Raw genomic sequence first — 25968 nt, 5'->3', positions numbered from 1 at the left:
TTACCACTGTGAATTCTTAAGTGCTCTTTTAGATGGTGTTTGTATTTGAAAGCTTTTCCACATTCAGTGCACTTGAATTTACGATTACCCCCAGACTGCGTCACATGTCTCTGTAAGAAAGAATTGGTGTTTTATTTGTAAAGGAAAAGGATTTTAGACATAAAGAACATCCAATCTGCTAACAATATTGCTATTGATGAGTTTGGTAATTGTTTTGTTTCTTAAAGACCTTAAATTGTAGCAGTTACAAAAATGCAACTCTTAAAATTATACCAAATAGGATGTTGATTGTGGAAACAGAATTTTGACATAGAGAAAAAAAATCCCAACTTTATTTCAAGTATCAGAGCTATGTTTTATTGATCATTTATTAAGCAATATGGTATTTATTAAATTTTAAAATAATATATACTTTACTAGGAACTAGAGATTATTGTTTCTGGTCTCTGATTTACAGATAAAGAAGACAAGTCCAAGATTATTTGATGAGCTGTCTAATGCACAGTAACTCAATTGGAGAACAAGGTCATAAAAAGAGGAAAGGACCATGGCATTTCCATTCTTGTCTCTTTTGATCTACTCTTCCTAACAATTCTCTCAAAAAAAAAACTCGAAGTCCACTATTATTAAAAGGCTTCCTTATCACACTACAGAGTAAAGTTAAAAGTCTTTCTCTTGCCCTATATCATCTGACCTTCAATACCTCTATAGACTCATCTGTCTCCCATTTGCTCACACTGACCATGGTCCTGTTTCTTGGACAGCATAAACAGGTCCTTACCTTGAGGCTTTTCAATTTTTCTGGCTTTCCAGTCAGAGATACTATTGAGGGAGGCCTCAGTATTTCAAGACTGGCTCTTTCATTGTATTCAGGGCTCAGTTCAGATGTAGCATTCTCAGTTCTTCCTACCCCATAAAAGTTAGCAGCTTCTATCACTTCTCTTCTTATACTGCTTTATTTTAACTTATACTGAGTTCTGTTTGTTTTATGTTGACTACTAATGTCTGTAACCTTACATTAGGATATATTTTGTCTTTTTCATTCTCGTCTTCTTAACCTAGAGTAAGACCTGGCATATAATAGAAACTCAAATGTTTGTAAAGTGAATACAGTATCAAGACATAGAAATACTCACTTTTAGTCATAGCACGATTTCCAACAGTATGAAGAGGAGACTGTGGCAGCAGTGGTAGGACAGGGTTACTGTCAAATGTCCTATTAACACCCTCTTTGCCCAAGCCTTGTCTATTTTGTGTCTATCTCAGAAAAGCACCTTACTGCACTATCTTTGGTACCACATTCAACAGAACACATAGTAAGTAGGCAGTATTTGTCCCAACAGTACCTTCTCTGCATCCATTTCCTCCTTCTCTTCTCTTCATATTCCTTTCCATAAGTTCCTTTGGGGACTTTACCATTAGCCCATTATTGGAAATTCTGGTATTATACATTAAACCACCTTTCATTCATGGAATGAAACCAACTCTAGCATGGTGTTTGATATTTCCAGTATTCTGTTTATATGTATTTATTTATTTTTTTTTAAATTTTATTTTATTTGAGAACATACTGTACAGAGGGGTTACAATTACATGGGCAGGATAATGCATACATTTCTTACCAAGCATTGCAGCCTCCTCCTTTGTTTACCCTTCACCTCCCTTCCCAGCCTCCCCCCTCCCTCCCACCCAATCATACCCCTCCCCCCCCCACCGACATTGTAAAGCTGGTTTTGACATGACATTTTGTACTTCTCATTGTTGCAACAGGTCCACCTGAATCCTTAAACGACTTGTTTGTCCTCATCTCCTCCACATGTTATACTGACATCAAATATAGTGAAAGCGGGGGTTACACTGTGGGGGAGGGACATACAAAGCAACAAAGAAATAATCTTTGTTTATATGTATTTAAAAGAGAATTCTTGTGTTTTCCTTTATGGGAGATTTGTCTGTAATTCTTTTTTGTTGTGTCCTTATATGGGTTTGAAAAATTCAGTGATGGCTTCATAGAGGCAGTTGTGTTGTATTCTTTCCCTTTTGTTTTATGAAGAGTTTGAGGAGTACTGGTGTCCTTCTTTAAAGGCTTGGTAGAATCAGGAGTAAAATCTACCTATTAGGTCATGGATGTTTCTTTTTAAGGGGAGGTTATTATTGCTTCAGTTTCATTGCTTATGTATCTATTTAAGAATTTTTGGTAGGTCGGCTATATCTAGTAATTTACCTATTTCTTTTATATTTTCTAGTTAATTTCAATATAGTTTTATAAAATATTTCCTTATTATCTTTTGGATTTCATTGGTATTTATTGTAATATTCCTTTTTTCTTTTATTAATTCTCCTCTCTTTTCTCCTTCTTTTAGTCAGACAGGTTAAAGGATTACCTATTGTGTTTATCTTTTCAAAGCACCAACTTTTTGTCTTATTGATGGTTTGAACAGTTTTTTGGCCTCAGTTTCATTAACTTCTGCATTAATCTTTAATATTTATTTGTTTGCTAATTTTAGTTTTAGCTTTTGTTTTTCTAGGATTTTGAGGTTTATCATTAAGCTATTAATTTAAGATGTCAAATGATCTTCCTTTTTTCTGCTCTTTTGGTTCTCTCTTATCTATAAACTTTCCTCTTAGCACTGTCCTTGCTATATCCCAAAGATTCTGGTAGGTTTTGTTTTTGTTTTCATGAGATTTCCGGAACTTTTGGTTTTCTTTTTAATTTCTTCTGTAATCCACTCCTCGTTCATCAGTGTATCTTTCAGTCTACAAGTGTTTAAATATTTTCTTTAGTTTCTTTTGCTATTGAATTCTAGTTTTATTCCATTACAGTTGAATAGAATACAGAGTTACTTCATTTTTAAAATATTGGTAAGACTTGTATTGTGTCCTAAGATATGTCCTATTTCCAAGAAAGTTTCATAGGCTGCTAAGAAGAATGTCCACTGTGTAGCTGCTAGGAGAAATACTCCGTAGAGGTCTGCTACATACATTTGATTTATAGTGTCAATAACTCTGACATTTCTTTTTTTTTGGGGGGGGGTCGGTCGTGGGGCCTGAACTCTGGGCCTGGGCGCTGTCCCTCAGCTCTTTAGCTCAAGGCTAGCGCTGTTCCACTTGAGCCACAGCGCCACTTCTGGCTTTTTTTCTTTTTGCTTATGTGGTGCTGAGGAATCGAACCCAGGGCCTCAGGCATGCAAGGCAAATGCTCTACCACTGAGCCACCTCCCCAGCCCAACTCTGACATTTCTTTGTTGTTTCTTTGTCTAATCTATTGGTGAGTATGGGACACTGAATTCTCTCATCATCATTGTGTTGGGTTTACTGGTGCTTTTAAGTCTAAAAATGTTTGATTAATGACGCTGGGGACACATATTTAGTGCATATTTGTTAACGACTGTTATATTATCTCGATAGATCATTCCTCCTATTAACATGTAGTTACCTTTTTCTGACTAATTTTGCTTGGAAGTCGACCAGATGATATGTGTTTGGCTTCTCCTGACTGCTTTAGGGGCCTGTTTGCTTGGATGAGCTTTTTCCACTCATTTATCCTAAGACAATAGTTGTTTCTGCCAGTGAGATGTTATCTTTAGTCTTCTTTTTTCTTCTTCTTCCTCTTCCTCCTCTTCTTCTTTCCTTCTCCCTCTTTTCCTCCCCTCTTCCTCCTCATCCTCTTCTTCTTTTTATTTTTTTTAAAGCAATACACGGTCAGTTCCTGCTTTTTAATAAAAATAGCTATCATATGTGTTTAACTGGAGAATTGAGACAATTAACATTCAGTCAATATTGAAAAGTATGTAGTGTTTCTTGCCATTTAATTTCACTTTTTTTTTTTTTTTTTTTTTTTTACTGTTTGATTCTTTCCCACTGTTCATTTGTTTTATTTATCTGGTGAGATTAAATTTTCCCACATTTTGTTGGTTATGTATATTTTCATCTATAAGAACAACTGTGTTACATATCAAAGGGATTAGCATTCTTATGTAATATTGTAGGCGATTAAGAAAAAATATTATTTGTAAAGCAATTAAGATTTGGGGGTAAAATAAAGGGGCTATGATGGAAAAAATAAGGATATAAGAAGATGCAGTCAAAAGAGTGAAGTGTGTGCAATGAAAATAAAATAATAGTGCGCAGGAATGTAGCTAGTTCAGTGATTCTGGGGAGGTATACAAGTAACAAATTGCAGTAGGATAGAGGAATTAAGAGTAATAAACACAGGTTGATAAACTATCTATAGAAAAATTGTAAAAAATGAAATCAATGCAATGATAAAAATTTAAAAATGATAAGTTGACGTTAGGGAAATGAACCTTAAGATATGTATTCAAATGTTTTTTTCTTTCATGCGATTGTTTCTAACACATTTATAAGATTATTTCTTTGTTGCTTTGTATGTCCCTCCCCCATGGTATAACCCCTGCTTTCACTGTATTTGATGTAGGTATAATTTGTGGAGGGGAAGGGAAAAAACAAATAGTTTAAATAGGGATACAGGTGGACCCATTGCAACAATGAGATGTACAAGTCGTTATGTCGAAAACAAACTTTACAACTTTGGTGGGGCTGGTGTGGGGGATTGGGTGGGGGGGGGAGGGGAGAGGATGGGAAAGGATGGGAAGGGGAAACAAAGAAGGAGGCTACAGTGCTTGATAAGAAATGTACTCATTATCTTGCCCATACAATTGTAACCCCTCTGTACAGTATTTTCACAATAAAAAAAATTTAAAAAATTAAAAATGGAAAAATGAAACATAACAAAATTTTTTATTTTTCGCTGAGAAATGGATACTATCTGAATTCTGTGAAAGTGTCCAATATTTTCCTCCAATGTTTGGTTCACTGATGTCTATTCATATCTATTTAATGTAGTTAGTTCTGAAAATTTCGGAGTGATGATTTGAAATAATTTGTCTCAAGCAGCAGCTCAGGGGGCGGGGGCAAGGAGGGAGCCCTTAGTAGCAGGTGATATGGTAACTGCTTCAGAGGGATATCATTTCCAAGGAGAAAAAGCTCCTAACTTCCTGTTGGGAGGGGTGTTTTAGCTGTGTTTATTCTAACAGCTTGCCTATCTGGTTCTCTTATCAAAGCAGCTTTTCCAACTGGTGGGAGTTCCTATGGCCAGACAGGACTGTTTTGGGATCTTGCAGACTCAGTAGATATGAACGAGCAGGACTTCCTGTTGGGAAGCCCAGAGATCTGAGCCAGTGGAAATGCCTTTCGTGAGTGGGACTGCCCTTAGCGAGGGACAACTCCAATCACACAGGTAACACCCTCTTGCCTATTTTCTGCAGTGAGAAATCTATCCTCTTCCCCAAGTTTGTCAAATGAGTCCTTCAGTCATGTACAGTACACAACTTTTATCCTGTATTCATGTAGTTTAGTGTCTATGAAGAATCTAAATACTCACGTGTGGCTATTGATCTCTGTCTTACCAACTCCCCATGCTGGACTTAAGGCTAGCAGGAGGCATGGACCTATTCTACAACTAGTAATGCAGGCTTGATCCAGGACCCTTTGCTTTTGTGCTCATGACTTTATTTCTCCTCCCTCTCCTGAGGGGTGTCAGGCAAGGGTTTAGAGCTTAGTACTTTTCTTTTTTCCTCTGATGTCTATGATTCTCTTTGTTTTCTGCTGTTTTACTACTTCCTTCTTAATCTCAAAGGTTTTTCTCCCTCTCTTTCTTCAAATAGTGACTTTCCTTAGTTCCATGATTTTATTCATTCAATCCACCATCTGGCTCTGAATTGAGTCATTTGATAGTTAAAATTAGAGTTTAATATGTATCATTTTGAGTGCTGATAGCTGACCATCAATAGGAATTTGTAACAAAAAGGATAATTGGTAATGCTACTAGATTTTAAAACTACATAGTAGAGCTGGGCACAGGTGGGTTACACCAGTAATTCTAGTTACTCAGGAGGCTAAGATCTGAGGGTTACAGTTTGAAGCCAGCCTGGGCAGGAAAGTCCATGAGATTCTTATCTCCAATAACCCACCAGAAAACCTGGAAGTGGCATTGTGGTTCAAGTGGTAGAGCTCTTGTCCTGAGCTGAGGAGCTCAAGGACAGTGCCCAGGCCCAGAGTTCAAACCCCCCGACAGACAAACAAAATAACAAACCCAAGACAACAACCCCCGAAACCTAGATAATAGAGCTAATAGTTTAAACTTACAATTTTATTGTTTAATGGTTTAACATAGCTACATAGCATCATTTTTGGCTTATGCTTCTAGAAAAATGGGGCACAGTAACATAAAATTAGAACAAATCATATGAAACCACATGAAATTGAGTCTTTTGAGTGAAAACTTAAAACTTTAGATACTTAAAGTAGTGGCTTCCCTTTACAGGAAAAATCCAGAGTTTTAATACTGAGAACAAATAATTATTAGTTTAAGGAAAAATTTCAAATTTTTCAATTTAAGTCATGTGGTAACCAGTATTTATTTTCTTACATTGAACATTTTGTAGGAATATAATACAAAATATTCTAAATTTGGAGGAATGTTTGTTATAGGATTTGCAAAATAATTAAGGATGTAAAGAATCGTAATATGAAAATAAAAATTCTCTACAAATAACTGCTTCTAGCTTTAGAAAACTGTGGATAAGACAATGTCTATTATTTCCTTTTATATACCATAAAATGCTTGCCTCTCATTCTAAGTTGAGTTCACAAAGTTTGGAGAATGAATGAATTGCCCTTTCACTTACCTGATCTCTTCCCGACTTATGTGATGTCATGTGACGTTCAAGTTGGGTTCTGTATGCAAAGGTGTAACTGCACAGGGAGCAACTGAAGTTATCTTCATTCTTTTCATGGCGATATTTAATGTGTTCTTTCAAAGAGGTAAAGCGTTTATAACCTCTATCACAATATGGGCAGGTAAGTAATTGGGAAAATGCATCTGGTGTTCCTGTAAGAGAAATTTTATATTTTAAACTAACAAAATTCAGAAAATATTACCAAAGGTACCACAGAGTCTTGATTCTATGTGCCAGATATTGTGCTACTCATTCCATATTTCATCCTCAAAACAACAGAATACATTATCTTTATTTTGTTTATGTATGTATGTTTTTTGTTTGAACTCAGGGCCTTACACTTTTTAGGAAGGTGCTCTAACTATTAAACCATGCTCCAATACCACATCTCTATTTTAAAGGAGAAAATATGATCTTCAGAAAGGTTAGAGAATGTAAGCATCACATAGTAAAAGATTTAAGTCAGTACTCAGAGTAGGATTTATCAGTCTGCTATGTTTTTCATTAATCCATAATTAACTACACAAAATAACTACACAAAATAAAAATAAAGATATGGGTTACATTCCTGAATGTATACATACTAAAGTGGAACCTCTTTCCATTGGTAAAGACTGTTGCCATTTATTGTTTGTTCTTTTAGGTTTGAAAGTGACACTACAAAGTTGTCTTATAGAGTAAGTGGCCACATGAAGGAATTCAGATCAGGAAGAATGTACGTGGGAGTGAAGGAGTGATAGGGACAGATGTAGATCTGGCGCATTTCCCATGTGACCCTTCATGCTCATTCTACTGAAATCCAAAGACAAGTTAATTGAGAGTAGCATGCCACATTTATTCACTCAAATAAATCAGATAATGGCATCATTTAAAAACACCATTATCTATTTTTCCTTAATTTGACCTTATTGAAAAAACAAGCAACCAAAGGTAATTTTGTAACTATCTCCAAACCCTTCCTAATCTCATATATTACTTCACTAGAGTTCAAGTCACAATACTAAGAACATGAATACAAATCACATACTAAGAACATGGACTCAAAACAGCTAGTCAAACATATTGAACTATGTATCAAATTTATTAACTATCAAATAGCCATAGCACTGGTATATTTTTGAGAACACCTTGCAAAGAAACTTGAGTAAGATAATTTTCTCTTGGGAATGATTCTAATATGACCCTCTTCTTTGTGGAGGAAATCATGTTATATTTTGTCCAGTATAAATTTTCTATTTGTACAGGCCAGTGGGAAACCAATACTTAGAACCCTCTTGCCAGAATGTGTGGTCTACATTATTGATTTTAGGTGGTTATAATGGCAAGAGTCAAAGTCCTTCATCCTGGGTATTTCATTTTTAGCAGTATAATGCCATGTAATTCTACTAATCCAGCTGTCCCTAATTCAAGATCATAGAGTTGTCTACTTTCTTTTTTTTTAATTTTAATTTTTTGTGAACATACTGTACAGGGGGGTTACAATTACATGGGCAAGATAATGAGTACATTTCTTATCAAGCATTGCAGCCTCCTCCTTTGTTTACCCTTCACATCCCTTCCCAGCCTCCTCCCGAGTTGTCTACTTTCTAATCTCCTTGACTTTTCTGCCTGGGCTGGCTTCAAACAGTGACTGTCAGATCTCAGCCTCCTGAGCAGTTAAGGATTAGAGGCATGAGCCACTGGTACCCAACAGTCTGACCACTTTTTGTACAATTCATTTGTGTATCTGTGGCCTTGCCTGTAGTTTTCAAAACAGAATTCCTTAATTTTAATGTTTTAAATTTTATTTGGCAGGTAGCATAACATTTTGATTAGCAGTGATATAAAACCTTTCAAATATCCCTTGAATTTTTCCCCACTGATTCAAAATGTGTGACTATTAATTACTGGGGTACATTAGACTATTCATAACTTTCAAGGAAAGAGCAGAAAAGCATTTTTAATCTACAGAGATAAAAAAAAAGTTTCTGGGGATAATCGCTTTTTCAATGTAAAAAATGAAAGAAGAAATGGTAGAGCATTACAATGTCAGTAACAATGAACTGTGATCTCTTCGAATATGTAAGTAGCTGACCAGGGTACTAATGTCTTAGTTGAGAGTTAATAACCTGCATTCTTCAAAAATGTATCTGTCTGGTACACTGGTGGAAACTGCTCTAAAGGGCTCTGCTCCAATTTTTTAAAGTAAGTTTTTTATTGTGAAAATACTGTACAGAGGGGTTATAGTTACATGAGCAAGGTAATGAGTATATTTCTTATCCAGCATTGTTGCCTCCTCCTTTGTTTTTCCCCTACCATCCTCCCCTACTCAACTATAACCTCCCCCCCACCCCCCCCCACCCCCGCCTAAATTGTAAAGTTCGTTTTTCGACATAACATCTTGTACATCTCATTGTAGCAATGAGTCAATCTGTATCCCTATTTAAGCATTTTGTTTTTTCCCTTCCCCTCCCCAAATTATACCAACATCAAATACAGTGAAAACAGGGGTTATACTATGGGGGAGGGACATACAAAGCTACAAAAAAAAATCACGTTACCTTATAAATACATTAGAAACAATAGCAAGGAAGAAAAACAACTTGTGTCCCTATCTTGGGGTTCATTTCGCTTAACATCATCTTATCTGAGCTTTTCTGCTTGTCCCAACATATACTAGTTATTGCAAATAAGGGAAACCATGGGACCTATGTTTCTTTGGGCCTGGCTTATTTCACTTAACATAATTTTCTTCAAGTCTTTCTATTTCCTAACAAATCGGACGATGTCATTCTTTCTGATGGAGGCATAGGATTCCATTGTGTATATATACCACATTTTCTCGATCCATTCATCTATCAAGGGGCATCTGGGTTGGTTCCATATCTTAGCTATGGTTAATAATGCTGCAATAAACATAGTAGTGCTGGTATGGTCTTGTTTATGGTCATTTGGGTAAATGCCAAAAAGTGGGATTGCTGGATCATAGGGGAGCTCTATGTGGAGTCTTTTGAAGAACATCCATACTACAAAATGGTTGAACAATTTTACATTCCCACCAACAATGCAGTAGGGTTCTCTTCTGTCCACATCCCCTCCCTGGTAATGTGGCTTCATGGTAAAGTTAGCATGCATGAAGCCTTAGGTTCGATTCCTCAGTACCACATAAACAGAAAAAGCCAGAAGTGGCACTGTGGCTCAAGTGTTAGAGTGCTAGCTTTGAGCAAAAGAAGGTCAGGAACAGTGCCCAGGCCCTGAGCTCAAGCCCCAGGATTGGCAAAAAAAAAAAAAAAAAAAAAAAAAAACCAACCCCCAAACCAAAAGCAATATAGTAGATTCTGTGCCATAGAATCTATTTTCATTTTTCACCAGCAGCTTTCCCAATTTCCCAAAGGAATTCAAAGCTGATTATTGGAATATAAGGTAAATTTATTCCTCTACTGGGAACTTTTGGAAGTTGAAATTAAAGCCAAATTTGGGATTTTTTTTCTATACTAGGGATTGAACCTGGGAACTCTGAGCTACAATTTCTTATTTTTCTGTTTCATTTGTTTTTCAAATAGGACCTCACTTTCGGGGCTTGCATGGAACCAGAATTCTTCTACATCTGCCCCTTGAGTAGATGGTACTAAAGTAGGTATTTGCTTTTGAGACAGTCTTGCTAACTTTTGCCTGGGCTATCATCTAACCACAATCCTCCTGTGTCCACCTCCCCAGTAGCTTGGATTAAAGGGGCGGGCCACCATCTCTAGTTTCAGATTTAGTAAAATATTAATATTTTACTAATTCTTAAACATTTAAGAAACTTCTTGTTTCTAATCTCAGTTCTTAAAAGAGCAGAAGGATAGCTTATTTCTTTTCAGGAGTACTTAACACTTTTTTTATTGAACTTTGACCATTCTTTGTAAACTGAGAGTTCATATCAGAACAGACTAAAGCAGATGCAGAAAAAGTGTTAGCGCTAATTTAGTATATTTTGAACCAGACCACCATGTTTTGCTTGCTAAAAGTAATGAATCAAAGGGCCAAATTAGTTTTTCTTTCTACTGCCTGCTTCTATTTGAATAAATGAAAACTGATGTCTAGATACTACTGTTCTAAGCATTTTACATGCAATCGTGTTTATACTACATACATGAGCAGCCAATTTAATATAATGCCATTATTGTGGACAATGTTCCATTAACTGCTAAGACTACTCTCTCTCTACAGGTACCCAAAATAAATTTTAGTTCATAAAAGTATTTCCTTTCGTACACTAGATTCTCATAGTAGAGTAATAGGCACAGTAATCCTTTAAAGTGAGAAAGAGAAACGAGTTTTCATCTCTATTTACCATTTTCATCATGACCACTGGCCTCTGGTGTTCCCTGCCGCTGGTCTTCTTCAGGTGCCTCAGGATAAATGACAGCAGTGTCTTGTTGTTGCAGAAACTCTTCAACATTAGGATCATGATTTTGCTCATTTTCTGCATCGGAGTCACATTCGTCATCTTTTACTAAAAGAAATGTATTTTTAAAATAAAAGGCAATTTTACTTCCAAGTTGTTACAAAGGTTTTTTAAAAAAAATAAAAATTCTTTATCCTGAGAGTATATGACTTTCTTTATTGTGTTCCAGCCCTAGGGTTTGAACTGAGGACCTGAGCTTTGTAGTTCAAGGTCAGTGTGCTACTACTGCTTGAGCCAAAGCTCTATGTCTGGCTTTGGTGATTAATTAGAAAATAAAATCTCACAAACTTTCCTGCCCTATCTGTCTTTGAACCTTAATCTTTATATCTTAGCCTCCTGAATATCTAAGATTACAGGTGTGAGCCATTAGTGCCGGGCAGTATATGATTGCTTTTGAAATTGTAGGAGATGCTTAGTAACAACTATAAATGAATTACATTCTTTTTTTGCAATCTATTATAAAGTCTTCTCACATTATACATAAGCTGTTACAGTGGCCTATGACTGCAGCCCAGTATTTGGAAGGAACAGGTCAGGGGATCTCAAGTTGAGGCCAGTCTGGTCTAGACGATGGGTTCTAGGCTAGTACAGGCTATATAGATTCCATAATAATGTCATAATAATGTCCAAAAAATCTCACCATATCCCCTTTTGAACATTAGTCTAATTCTAGTCCATCTTAATAAACAAAACTCAGAGAAAGCAATATAGATGATTGAATTATTTCTCACTTAAGGATAAAGCAATAAAGAAAAAAATTCTTAAAGGTCACCTATGCTCACAACTATCACAATACTTAAAATCATACAATGATTCTGAGTCCTTCCCATATAAAGTATTCTTTTGGCAAGCTGGCTTTTTACTAAATAGCTTTAATACTTATCTGCAGTTAGATTTGATTAGATTGATATATTTTGGGTTCATTAAAAGTGAATCAAATAAATAAAAATTGCTTTGCATCTCTTTTAGGATTCCTATATAAACAAAGCTATTATTTCTCTATTTCTGTCTCAATAAATGCTTGATCATGGGATTGTGGCAGAGACATGTTTTATTCTTTTTTTATGCTAAGAAAGTTTAAGGGAGTAGAATGAGTTCAGTTTGAGAAGCCAGCTCAGGGTGCTGCCTTGCTGGGCTATGGCTCTCCTCCATCTTCTGCACTGGCTCTGGAGGGGACTGGAGTAATTCTGGTGGTGACTGGTGGGTAAACAAGATTCCCAGGTATCTCATGGATGATGTTTTTATAGATGTAAGACTGAACTGTACATTCTAATTTTGTAAAAACAGCACTTGCTGGTGGACTGAAATCGGGACAAATTAAAATGGCTGTGTATAAGTATCTTCCACCTGGCTTTTTCATCATCTTCAAGACTTTTAACTTCAGTTTTTTTACCCATGTCCCCACCCCAGAATCCTTTATTCTTACTTTTGTTTTTTTTACAAGAAAACATGGGAAAAGAGAAATTTCTACTTCCCTCCATTATATTAATATGGTATTTTGTTTTGCAGTATAAAATGTCTAGCATGTCTAAGGGAAAAGTTCAAATCACTGCCGGGGCACACTCCTTATTGGTTAACTGAAGTAGCACAAAGCAACTATAGGTCTTCCAGTCTTTCTACAGAAATGACTTCTGTTAGGTATAAGCATGTCCACTGTAAAGGGGATGGTTCTCGAATCAATATATAATCATACAGTCAAAGAAGAGAAGAAAAATTTCCTTTGATGACTTCATATGTTACACCCTATTATTAAATAATAGCTCATTGTACTTCAGGAAACTGATGAAAGCAAATCAAAAAGCATTCCCAAATGCTGTTCATTAGCTGGAAAAATAAGCATTTTTGAACAGTTAAAGAATTGTATCTTAGTGACATTGAGCCCTTTAAACGCAACTTAAAAATTTCAAATTAAACTTGATAAAACTAAAAAATTCAAATTTTATGTATTTTCTCAAGTAATTTGACATGCTAGTTAAAAACTATTTTTAAATAAAATTGTTATGCACCTGGGTATGGTAATACATGTATGTAATCTCAGCTACTTGGGAGGTGAGAGGCCAGAGTATTTCAAGTCACAAGCCATTCTAGCAAAGTTAGTGAGATTGTATCTCAAAAACTCAAGAACAGAAGGCTGGCAGGGCAAAGCTGAAGTGGTAGAACAACTGCCTAGACAATATGAGGACCTGGGTTCAACCTCCAATGCCACCAAAACCGTTAGGATATTTTTTCAATTTACAATTACTTGTCTTATAAAAATGTTAATACTTTCTACATCTTTGTAACAAAAAAACCACACCCACACATACTAGCTATTGGAACTGGGAGCTTTTAAATAGCATATAGTTTTAGGATTCCAATCTGTATTTTCTACATGAATCTTTGTCAGTAACATGTATAAGCTTATCTGTACTTATTCTAATTTGGAGGAAAAGATTTTATAAATTATAAAAATTAGGTTAGATTTATGCCATCTTAATCCTGGCTCCACTATTGGGTATTATAAAAAGTTTATACAGAAGCCTGTGTAATTATTGATAAATAATTGATTTTATGAGATGTAGTTATGTAGATATATATTCTTATTTATTAATAGTTTCTATATTCCTCATACATTTCCTTATTTGAATAAATTAAAACATTTCTTAGTATATTGACACAGTCATTTTAATTGGAATAATGAAGGTATAGTATTCTTTCTTACAAAAGTTAGAAAAAGATTTGACTGACTTGCATTTTAGTACTGTCTTTGCTAAGTCAGGTTAATAGGTAAAACTATCCAGAAATTGGATTAAATAAGGTACTGATTAATAGTACATGTAATAAGACAGGTTCTTACAAATTTAAAAACATATTAACAAAAAGTACTGAAATAAAATTGTGACTAATTCTAATGCCTAAAAAACAAATTATTTGAATATTACATAGTTTTGAATTTTTGTTTTCAACAAAATTAAATAAGTACTTTACTGACAGGATACTAAAAACATTTTTTTTTTCTGAAACCATTTTTATTGACCAACAAACACAACTCTTGACATATAAGTCTAAAGGTGTAAAAGGAATTAAATAGCTCAGTTATATCAAATTTTTATAATTTCCTTTTTTTAGCTGGTCATGGGGCCTGAACTCGGCACCTGGGCCATGTCCCTTAGCTCTTCTGTTCAAGGCTAGTGCTCTACCACTTAAGCCACAGCGCCACTTCCGGCTTTTTCTGCTTATGTGGTGCTGAGGAATTGAACCCAGGGCCTCATGCATGCAAGGCAAACACTCTACCACTGAGCCACCTTCCCAACCCTAATTTTCTTTCATTATTTGAGAATTAGGGTTATCTCAGTGCTAACCAAAACAAAACAACAACAAAACCCAAAACAGCATTATTATCAAACACTTTTTCGTTCGTTTTCTTTCCTTTCCTTTCTCCTTCCTTCCTTTCTTTCTTCCTTTCTTTCCTTTCTCTTCCCTCCCTCCCTCCTTCCCTCCCTCCCTCCCTCCCTTCCTTCCTTCTTTTTTTTGTTGGTCATGGGGCTTGAACTCTGGGCCTGAGTCCTATCCCTGAGCTCTTCAGCTCAAGGCTAGTACTACCACTTGAGCCGCTTCTGGTTTTCTGGTGGTTTGTTGGGAGATAAGAGTCCCAGGCTGGCTTTGAACTGTGATCCTCAGATCTCAGCCTCATGAGCAGCTAGGATTACAGGTGTGAGACACTGGCTCCCAGCTTAAACACTTTTTCTTTCACAAATATGTAACATTAAGCCAGGTGAAGTGGTATATGCTAAGGCAAGAGGATCTTGAGTTTAAGGCCAGCATAAAAAGTAATATTAAGCTGTTACATGAAGAAACTAAAATATCTTATCTTCAATAACATTGTTCTTTAACAATTATTTATTAAAATATGTGATACATTTATGTGTGGTCAGTTTCAACTACTAATGTGATTAGACATTATATAATTTTAAATCAGTACTCGAGATCCCTAAAAACTAGAGAAAAATTTTAATTTCAACTTACATATTTTTTTAAATAACAGCTAATCAAAAATATCTTCAAACAGAAAATATATATTATGGTAGCATAAAATTTTACAGGCCATTAGATACAGTTGCTTAACCAGGTTACCCTAGCTACTTGGTAGGAGATTGGGATATTGTGGTTCAAGGCAAGCCTGGGCATAAAGATTCAGGAAACTCCATTCTCAATCAACGGTTGGGCACAGTGGTGTGTACCTGCTATCCCAGCACAAGGGGAAGCAAATGGGTGGGTGCAATGTCATCTGCATTATTGGAGCTACAGGGAGAGCACAATGGTTGGGTGTAGGTATGTGCCTGTCATCCTAGCTACAGGGGAAGCATGATGACTAGGTGCAGTGGTATGTGCTTGTTATTCCCACAGGCTTGAGGAAGCACAAATAGGAAAATCACAGTTCAGGTTAGGTAGAGTGAAGAGTGAGACTCTATCTTGAAAATAATGCAAAAAGGGGTTGGAGGTATAGGGTTAAGTGGTTAAAGGGCCTGACCTAGCAAGAGAGGCCCTCAGTTCAATTCCCAGTACTGCCAACAAAATACATACACACACACACATACATACATACATACATACACACATACATACATACATACATACATGTACACATTCATAAAAGTCTATATTGCATATAGAGGGCAAATATAAGGCAAACATTATAACATTTCTGACTCATAAGGAGTTTACTGATCTTTTACAAAACTGAATGGTAGTAGATATTAAACTGCTGTATTACAAATAATAGTGGTGTCAATTTTAATATGCTACAAATTGTTTCCATTTACTACAAAATGCAGAAAAATTATGTACATTAATGTGTTTGCAAGGCAATATTTAATTATTTTACATGCTATCAAGTTTAGATAATGCAGTAACTCTAAGGGTTGTTGTGAGGATTGAATTAATTTAATGCGTTCACTAACATTGCATCTGGCATGTAGTAAATGCTACACAATAGTTTTCATACATGCATTTCTGCAAGGGGAGTATCATTATTTCACAAATTTCTCCTTGATAAAATTATAGAAATCTTCTCATATTTTTCCTTAGCTCATGTAGAAAAAAAATACATTACAATTAGAGCAGATGATTTAGGTATCTGACACTTAAAATTCTAGGTCCTTTCTACTAAACTACACTATGTTCATTAACTCATATTTACCAAGCCTATTATCAAGCTGAAACCAGAAGTCTTATTATATATAAAATTTAAAAACAACTTAAAAATAACATAAAATTATGTAAAGTTTGGGAGGTACACATCATGAACATTGGAAAGCAAATTTCATGGACTTACGAATGAAAACCTTACATATTTAAGTCTTAGATTGGGCAAACACATGGAGATACATAATGATAATTTAGTTTTTTGTATTTTTATAGGGATAATTTAGTTTTAAGAACAAAACTCCAGAGTTCTGTTAAAGAACAGAATATAGGATTCCAATCACAATTTTAAGAGTGTAAATATTTAAAAGAAAAATTAAAAATTTTTATTTACCTCTTTTTTCTCATAGAGAATAAAGTATCCTAGGCTTCTTACTTTATTCTCAATTTTTAAAACTTTTTAAAACTGCTGGGTGCTTGTGGCTCACTTCTGTAGTCCTAGCTACTCAAGAGGCTAAGATCTGAGGATGGCAATTTGAGGCTAATCAATTGCACAGCAAAAAAGCCAAAAGTGGAGATGTGGCTCAAATGGTAGAGCGCTAGCCTTGAGAAAAAAAAAAAAAAGGTTCAGGAAAGCACCCAGGCCCTGACTTCAAGCCCCAGAACTAGAAAAGCAAAGCTTGTAAATCTAACTACATAAACAAAAGGGATGCTCAGGGTGACTATTTCACTCTCTGAACACTACACTATGTTCAGCCCACAGATCTCTTAACTTCATGAACTTCAAAAGGAAATCAGCTATAGGCAAGATCTAACAGAGTTGTAAACTACTGAGAGTGATTTGTACAATTAGAAGCCAAGGAAGTAACAAATCAAGGACAAAATATAGTTTTAAGCTTAATAGCTAAAATGTGTTAAAAGTTTAACTTCCAATCTTTTTACCTTAAAGCTACATATTTTGGAGCTTTATTAAATGGTTGCTTGTTCCATGCTCTAGGAATAATGCAGCAGGGATTATCTTCTCGTAGTTGGGTAGGCCCTACATTTTAGCAGAAACTTTAGTTAATATAAATGACTACTCTGCTTTCTAGACAGATTTATTGAGGGAATTTATGTTTTAGCAAATATATTTTTATAGAGAAGTGAAAACTGTGAGCTTAATACTATAAACTTGGAACTATGGGTGTCTTTTTATATAGTATTTTGCCTAAAAGGACAAATGTCTTCATAACTGATGATATAGTATTTATGTCATCAAAGTTTAACATTATGTAAAAGAGTAATAAGCACTATTCATTTGTGTTTACTAATATTACTTTTGTTCTAATAACAAATATCCAGTTTAAATATTTATGGCATTGTGTTACTAAAAACCCCTTATCCTATATAACGAATATTTGATAATTATTACAGTTGAATACATTATTCGTGTTAGTCACACATGTTCAAGATAAAGGAAAAATATAAAGTTTAGGTTGTAGATGCCATAGATAATCAGATACTCTATTATTGGTTCATCATTCTGGAATTTACCTTTACTCAATAGCTTTTGTTATAGATGAAAACTGTTCTGACGTTAACCATGAACCACACACACAGTGGAAGATAGTTATAAGAGACTAGAGAATATCTCTAAAATGTATTTCAAAAGAAAAGAATCCCTATTAAGCCATAAAAGAGAAAGAATAAAAATTAAGTAGAACTATATGATAGAAATAATCTGTAGTGAATAAAATACTATATTTTCACAAGTATAGTAATTTAAAGAAATGTTTTTAATAACTTGGAATTCATTTTTCAAATTTACATTCTAGTATATAGACTTGGTTTACATTTTTTATTTTACTCTTTTGCTTCTTAAATCTGATCTCAATCAATTACAGAGGAATAACCTAAAGTCTCAGGTAGTATGCACTTTTAGTCACTTGGAAACAAATTTTCTTCCTTACTATAATTTGAATTCATTTGGGCCCTTTCATTCATTGAAACTACAAGACAAAAAGTGATTCTTATTTGTTGTAACATGTTCACACAACCTCAGTATTCATGATTCTCCTCTGATTTATAGATAACTCATATTTTCTCTCTTCTGTTTTCTGTTTGGTGGGTAATCAAAGCAGATTACATTAACTAATAGTGAAACTAAAATTAGTTATTAGAACTGCATTTTTATGATGTTGGTAAAAAAGATATGTTTAAATTTTCAATGACTTATTTTTAGTCTATCTGTAAATTATACTTTTTCTATTGTAGAATAGAAAAAAGTGTCAAATAATTCTGTTGTCCATTTAAATATTAAACTGTTAGGTTTTTTAAAATATAGTAGCTCATAGGCCTAAAGGCTTAAACATTTAAGGAGGTAAGATAAATAAGAGACAGACTAAACTTAGGGTTTACTAATGGAAATAGCCAGTGTCCCAAATGGCCTCCTTTAAAGGTTGTGGAAGAAAATGGCAAGAGTACCTGTGCATCCTGCGTCACCTGCCTGAGCTTCAGGCCCCAGGATTCCTTGCCCTTCCTTTCCTGGTGAAATGGAAGAACAGGGATTAAATAGATACATGTCACACAAACATTTTAATTTCTAGAAACGTGAGAAGGAAACTCTTAGGTAAGATTATATTTAATATGGATTTTTATACATATGGTAATGTACCCTTGAAAAGGAAAGTCTTATAAATATGTTTTATCAAAATTACAAAGACATTGTAAAAAAACAAAAATCAGTACAGATTTAGATATAAATCTGTAATTATACATATTTTAGAATTACAGGTTGAATATCCTTTATCTGAATTGCTTGGGACCAGATATATTTGGGATTTCAGACTTTTTTTAGATTTTGGACTACTAGCCTGTATATATTATAGGACAGATTCAAGTCTAGATATGAAATTTATTAATGTTACATATACTTATAAACATAGCCTGAAGACAATTTGACACAATAGTTTGAGTCCCTAAGTTTACATGTAACCTGTAACATGTAAGCCAAGTATGTAATTTTCTACTAGTTGTGTCTTGTATAACTCAACAAGTTTCAAATTTTGGATATACAGATTTTCAACTATATAAGCATACTGGATATTGATAATATGTTAAGAGAAGGACCCTACTTCATAGAAGTAGGATCTCTTTTTCTACATATGACTATAAAACACAAATTTCCATGTTCTAGCACTATGCTATGCATGGTAGAAACTTAATAACAATCCTTCTTATAAGTTAATGGAGCAAAACATAACTTGAGGCTTGAAGAAACTAAATAACCTTCCCATAGATACACAGCTATTAGGTGTGGAAAGTGGATCAGAATGACTCCCAAGTCCACTTTTTACTACACCCTTCATTTTCTAACTCCAGGAGTAGAAAATAAGAAAAACTAACCAAATATCATTATGCCCAAAGCAAACCCTCAAAGCATTACAATATCTACTCCATCCATTATTTAATTATTGATATACATTTCTGGGTTTGAATTCAGGGCCTTGTGCTTGCTGGGTAGGTGCTCTAGTACTTGGAACATGTCCGCAGTCTTTCCTGTTTTAGTTATTTTTCAGATAGGGTCTTACAGTTTCACGTATGGCTGCCTTCAGATTGGAGTTCTCCTACCTATATCTATTTTATAGCTGGTGTTAAAAAAATATACCACCACTCCTCCCGGCTTATGTGTTGAGATGGAATCTCATTAACTTTTTGTTCTGGCTGTCTTCCAACCACAATCTTCTTGGTCTTTGTCTCCCAAGTAGCTACAATTACAGCCTGGAGCCACAACACTAGCCATTATGGAGGTACTAAAGGATATTTTTAGATGCTTGTCATTTGCCATTGCCGTCTAAGTCTGTAGTAGACTAATTATGCTGAATAGCTTCAAAATAAATATACTATAAATAAATGCAGTTTTTGGCCAGCAATTACATTTATATCTTCACATACATTTCATCTATTATAATATTTTATTAAGAACATGTACATGCATAAAAAATGAAGGAGTTAAAATTTCATTTTTAATTATCAGGAGTACATGTCATAATTATGATCAGAGTATTTACAAAGTCATGCTAAAATATGGGCTGGGACGGTGGCTCAGTGGTAGAGCGCTTGCCTTGCATGCTCGAGGCCCTGGGTTCAATTCCTCAGCACCACATAAGCAAAAAGAAAAAAAAAGCCAGAAGTGGTGCTGTGGCTCAAGTGGTAGAACGTTAGCCTTGAGCTGAAGAGCTGAGGGACAGCGCCCAGGCCCAGAGTTCAGGCCCCACAACTGGAATAATAAAAAATAAAACTAATAAACAAAAATATTAAAAAAAAATATATGTTTTTATACCCCACTGAATATGTCAGTTTTTTAAGTCCCACTGAATATGTCAGTTTTTTAAATCCCACTGAAAATGTCAGTTAAAACCCAAAGTTAGATCTTTCATAAGTTTGATTGTTGAAATAAAGATTTTTGCATGCTGTTAAGTCATATATTTAAGTGCCTTGAATTATCAGTTTTTATTCAGAAGACTTTGTTTACTCATTAACTTTTACATAAAAACATAAAGATGTTCACTAAGTGAGAAATAGTTCAAATATGTGCACAACTTTTCAGATCAAAATTAAAACACTAAAGTAAGTGATGAGAATTAACTTCTCTTATTTTCTTTTTTATTGTTATAGTTACATAAGTCAGGTTTTAAGGGGTTATAAATACATAGGGGTTATAGTTACATAAGTGAGGTAATGAGTACATTTCTTTTGAACAGTGTCACCTCTTTCCTAATTTTCTGTTTTTTTTCTCTTCACCCCTCCCCCCACAATTTATATAGCTCATTTTCAACATAGTGTCTAGTGAGTATTACTGCTGTATTTGTTCACCTTTGTCTGAATATTTCTGTGTTCCCCTTTCCTTCCCCAATCAGATAAACATGCATATAAGACAAAGATATAGAAATAAAAACAGTAACAAAAGAGAAAAAAACACCCCAAACCCATAAAAACTCTTTTCCATTTCTTAGAGTTTATTTCAGTAAACATCTATATGATCATGTAACCACAGCTATTGAACCTTTGTGATCCTCAATGAGATTAACTTCTGAAGATTATCTTTCATATTTCCCATCAGGACAATGACAAAAATTCATGCAAAGTGTTTATAAAATGACAGCATAAACACACTGCTGGCAAAGTTTTGGATATCGCTACTATTTTCCCTCTTCTTTCCCTTCTTCAAGGATTCTACTTAAACCAAAATGAATAACATGCTAATTGAGAAATCATAGGATGGAAGTGCAGTTACTTATTATTGTATCTCTATGCTCTTTCATTTTCATCAAATGAAACTCAAGAGTTATTACTTGTTCAGATGGAGACCTGGGTCTCAGAGGTAAAAAAGACATTTTGAATATTGCTAATTCTTTAAATAAAAGTTGTCAAAGCTAGTTTAAGATCTGTCTGAAATTCATTTAAATGATTTCTTTCTCTCTGCTTGGCTTAAAATCTAGCTTCTTTGGTATTTAACGACTCTTCTTCCTCTGCTTCTTCTTCTTCTTCTAGAATATACTCCTGGGTTATTACCCATAATGTAAAATCTGCCACCTTTCCTTCATGATTGGGATTGGAGTTTGGTTGAGGAGTGAAACTCTTGTCACTTACACAGCAGAACATGCCCTAATGTGGGCTTGTGGCATGAACACAATCCTCTCAACTGCAGAAGTGCTGGCCAGGAACAAGCTCCTTTCTGCTCCTCGCAAGGACAAGCATGGAAGCATGCTTGTGGAGGACGTTCTATGCCTTTTACTCTTTAATTTGCCCTTATGTGTTCTCATCTTACTTCTAGTTCAGGAATTATAAGATGGTAATCAAATCTACTTTTATTTCCATAAGAAAGTACATCAACATCTTATAACTGATTATCTTAAATGTAGTTTACAAGAAACATAAGATGTTCTAAGGTTTGTTTTAATCTAAATTCCAAAGCAAATATATGAGAAAAATTCCTGAGTAAGAAGGCTATGTTTTTTCAAATAATGACAAAATGTAGCCTGAAAAATAATTTACTGTTACTCAGCTATTAAAAAGAACAATCTATTGATACATGCAGGAGTTCATAGAGATTGAAAAAGACAATCTGAGATTACACTGTGTGTGAGTTCATTTAATTACATTCTTGATATCAAGAAATTATAAAAATGGAGAAAAGATTAATGATTGCCAAGGATTATCAATTATCAATTATTACAATTCTAATTTTGGAAAGTGTTAATAGTGGGAGAAAGTGGTAAAGAGTTTACAAGGTCTCTCTGTTTTACTTGTGAATTGGTAACTCCATGACTTGCCTCTATAATTACAATCCATCACTAATTATATAAAAATTCTATTAAAATAAGTTTAAAGGGAAACAGCAGACATTTAGATAAAAGAAATGGAGCTTACTTATTTTGGTAATAAGATAAAATCCCTAGTTAAGAACAAAGATAGCAAATGCAATTCATTTTAATTAAAAATCCAGATTTATTATCAATTGCAGGAAAGAACCATTCAAAGGATTGGACTGATTATTATTATATCCTAAATTTTAAAAGTTTCATTTTTTACATCTGTCAGCCAAAAATCCTGGTTTAAACTTCTCCTCAGTTTGGTTATTGGAAACAGACAGTTTATAATATCCACAATGACATGTTAAGGTAGGTAAAGATAAAAGAATGTACCTAAGATAAGATCAGGTAAGATGGATAAAGCACAAATCACCAAGTTGACCCACAGAAGTCATGTTGCTATATACTAGCAATGAACAGCTGTAAAGTTCCTCCAGCCATTCAAAATAGTCCTTCCTCCAAAAAAGAAACCTCTATGTGTTAAATTGAAACCTTTTTGTACAGCTATATAAAGACAATAAAAAAGAAAAGGGAAAAGAATTCTCATTTCTATTGTCACAGAAATATAAAAAGAAATATATATGTGTAAATGTCACAAAGTATGTGAACAATTTATATTCTGAAATTATTAGATACTGATATTAGAAATCAAAGACCTACATAAATACGGAGACAAACCAGGTTTATGAATTTCAAGAGTCTTCAACATAAAAAAATGAGTTCCCCAAGCTGATCTACAGATTTAACCCAATTCAAGTCAAAATTCCAGAAAGATTATATTTAATTTAGATAAGGCTATTATTCTCAAATTTACAAGGAAAGGCAAAGAAATAATCATCAAAACAATTTTGGAAAAATTAAGTTGGAGAAATCACATTTCCAGATTTCAAGATTTTCTCTAAAGCTACAGTAATAAACTCAGAGAGGACGCAGAAAACATTAATAGATATGTCACTAAAGAGAATATATAGATGGCAAGTAAATACATCAAATTACATTCGACCTCCCTAGGCACTAAGGAAATGAAACTAAACACTGCAGCCATCCTGGAAATATCCAATGCGATTGCTTATTTTCTACAAATATTGTTCTAGATTCTGCTGTTGGGAGCCCATTTACATTGGGTTTTGTGTTTTCAAATATTCCTCCCATACTTTATCATTTCATTTCACTCATTCATTTATTTATCTATCCACACACAATGTTTAACACTCATCCTGTATTTTTTCACATCTAGCTCCAGAATGATTTCTGAGTAATCTTGGTGCCTTTTGTTGGTATTTAAATATCCCAAATCTGGGCACTAGGCTACTAGTTTCTAGTCAGTGCCAATGCTCCATGTCTTCTCAGAAGACACATCTAGAAAATATATGCAGAATAAGTATGTATAGTAATGCATATCTCATCTGTTTTCATGTATGCATTTTAAAATACATTAATAAGTATGAATTCATATTGCTACTCCCAACTTCAACAAAATGCCATAGTTTTTCCTTTGTCCTTTTTTCACATTATAAACTGCTGAGAGACTTGGGTCACATTATCCTTCATTAAGAATCTATGTTGCTATTATTTTCTAAGGGTATATTTGGTTATGTTTAATTTCAGTATACAAAAGAAGTTTCAGAAGAACTTAAATTTCTTTCTTTCTTTTTTTTTTTGGATCCAATCATGGGGCCTTAACTCTGGGCCTGGGCGCTGTCCCTCAGCTCTTCAGCTCAAGGCTAGCGCTCTACCACTGAGCCACCTTCCCAGCCCCTTAAATTTCTATAATTTGGAATGTCTTTACTCAGTAGAGGGAAAATAAGAATGAATAAGGTAACAGGCACTGGAGGAGGGCTAATATTTCTGTGTATATTTTTTTGTTTACCTATATAACCATGACAGTACTTATATTCACAACATGAAGAAAAATGAAATACAAATAGTAATAAATGTATATATTATGAGTAAGGTATGTAAAAAGAAATACTCTGTGTAACAATATTTTGTCTATATACTTTAATAGCCAAAGAAAGTACAATATACATCTGAGGTTCAGCCTTGTGGGGAGCTCAGATTTCTTCATTAATGTCACCTTCAAACACTGAAATATTCAGAAGTATGTAAACATTAGTTCTGCACATGAATACAAATTGAACTTTTATAATTAGAGCTGAAAAAACCCCGGGGTTATCAAGTCCTGTATTTTCATTTTACAGATGGAAAAGGGGATTTGAAGACAGTAATTCAGTGAACTAAAAAAATGCGCTAATATTTTTTTTCCTGTGTCACACACCATGTATGTCTGGGAAAAATTCTGAAGAATAAATTAAACTATATCTTTCGGAATAAGTAGAACCTGGCCAACAATTTGTATTCTTCTCATCATTCTTTGCATTCTTCTCATCACTTGTGCCCAAGAAATCTTTACTATTATGGACAGTAAGATCAGTCTTAAATATTTGTCTTGAGATAAATAAGTTTTCACCACATTGGTATTTAGTGAACATTTCTACAGACTTAATTCTCTTTGTCACCATTGGGATATTTTTTTTGTTTTTGTTTTTGGGTCGGGTCATGGGGCCTGAACTCGGCCTGGGTGCTGTCCCTCAGCTCTTCAGCTCAAGGCTAGTGCTCTACCACTTGAGCCACAGCACCACTTCTGGCTTTTTTCTTTTTGCTTATGTGGTGCTGAGGAATCAAACTCAGGGCCTCATGCATGCAAGGCAAGCACTCTACCACTGAGCCACCTTCCCAGCCCCAGCACCATTGGGATTTTTAAAAACTCAACAATATCAAAACATTTAGAAACAGCTAACATGTTAAACATTTCAAATAATCAGGTGACTTTTATATATATGACCTTATATTGAAGGTTTGAGGAACTCTTGTTAAAACAAGTGTCTCAAAAGCTCAAGGTGTAAATACTTAAAATAGTTAAACTGACACGGCACAAGTTGGGGCTGAACCACAATCTCTTTTTTTGTGTGTGTGGATGACAGTCCGGGGACTTGAACTCAGGGCCTGGGCACTGTCCCTGAGCTTTCTTGCTGAAGGCTAGTAGTGCTCTATCACTTAAGCTATACCTCCACTTCCAGCTTTTTTTTTTGCGGGGGGCGGGGGGGGGTTCCTGCTCTGGCTAGCTATGAACCGCAACACTCAGATATCAGCCTCCTTAATAGCTAGGATTACATTTGGGAGCCACTGGCTCCCAAATAAGCCACAACATCTAATAAAATTAATATAAATATGTGGGAACATTGACAAATCATACTCCATTTTCTATAAAGCAAATCAAAAGTTGGTATTATTTTAAGTT

At 34.6% G+C, this 25968-nt stretch overlaps 1 protein-coding gene across 6 annotated transcripts in view; it reads right to left on the bottom strand.

The window, feature by feature from the left end:
* The window catches only part of Zeb1 (zinc finger E-box binding homeobox 1), a 158731-nt gene that overhangs the window by 16127 nt on the left and 116636 nt on the right, over positions 1-25968 (bottom strand). For 5 of the 6 annotated variants that reach the window (XM_042685952.1, XM_042685953.1, XM_042685955.1 and 2 more), the window contains 3 exons: positions 11077-11238; positions 6711-6913; positions 5-110 (listed from right to left, as the gene is read on the bottom strand). In XM_042685952.1, the coding sequence (XP_042541886.1) occupies positions 5-110; positions 6711-6913; positions 11077-11238 (471 nt within the window). Of the gene's footprint in view, positions 1-4; positions 111-6710; positions 6914-11076; positions 11239-18777; positions 18838-25968 lie in introns of all 6 variants that reach the window. The other variant, XM_042685951.1, reaches the window with a different exon arrangement.

Source organism: Dipodomys spectabilis, unplaced genomic scaffold (assembly GCF_019054845.1).
Source record: "Dipodomys spectabilis isolate Male_0828 unplaced genomic scaffold, ASM1905484v1 ptg000096l, whole genome shotgun sequence".
Classification (NCBI taxonomy): Eukaryota; Metazoa; Chordata; class Mammalia; order Rodentia; family Heteromyidae; genus Dipodomys; species Dipodomys spectabilis.
Note: the sequence above shows the minus strand (reverse complement) of the source record. Positions and strands in the feature narration are given on the sequence as shown.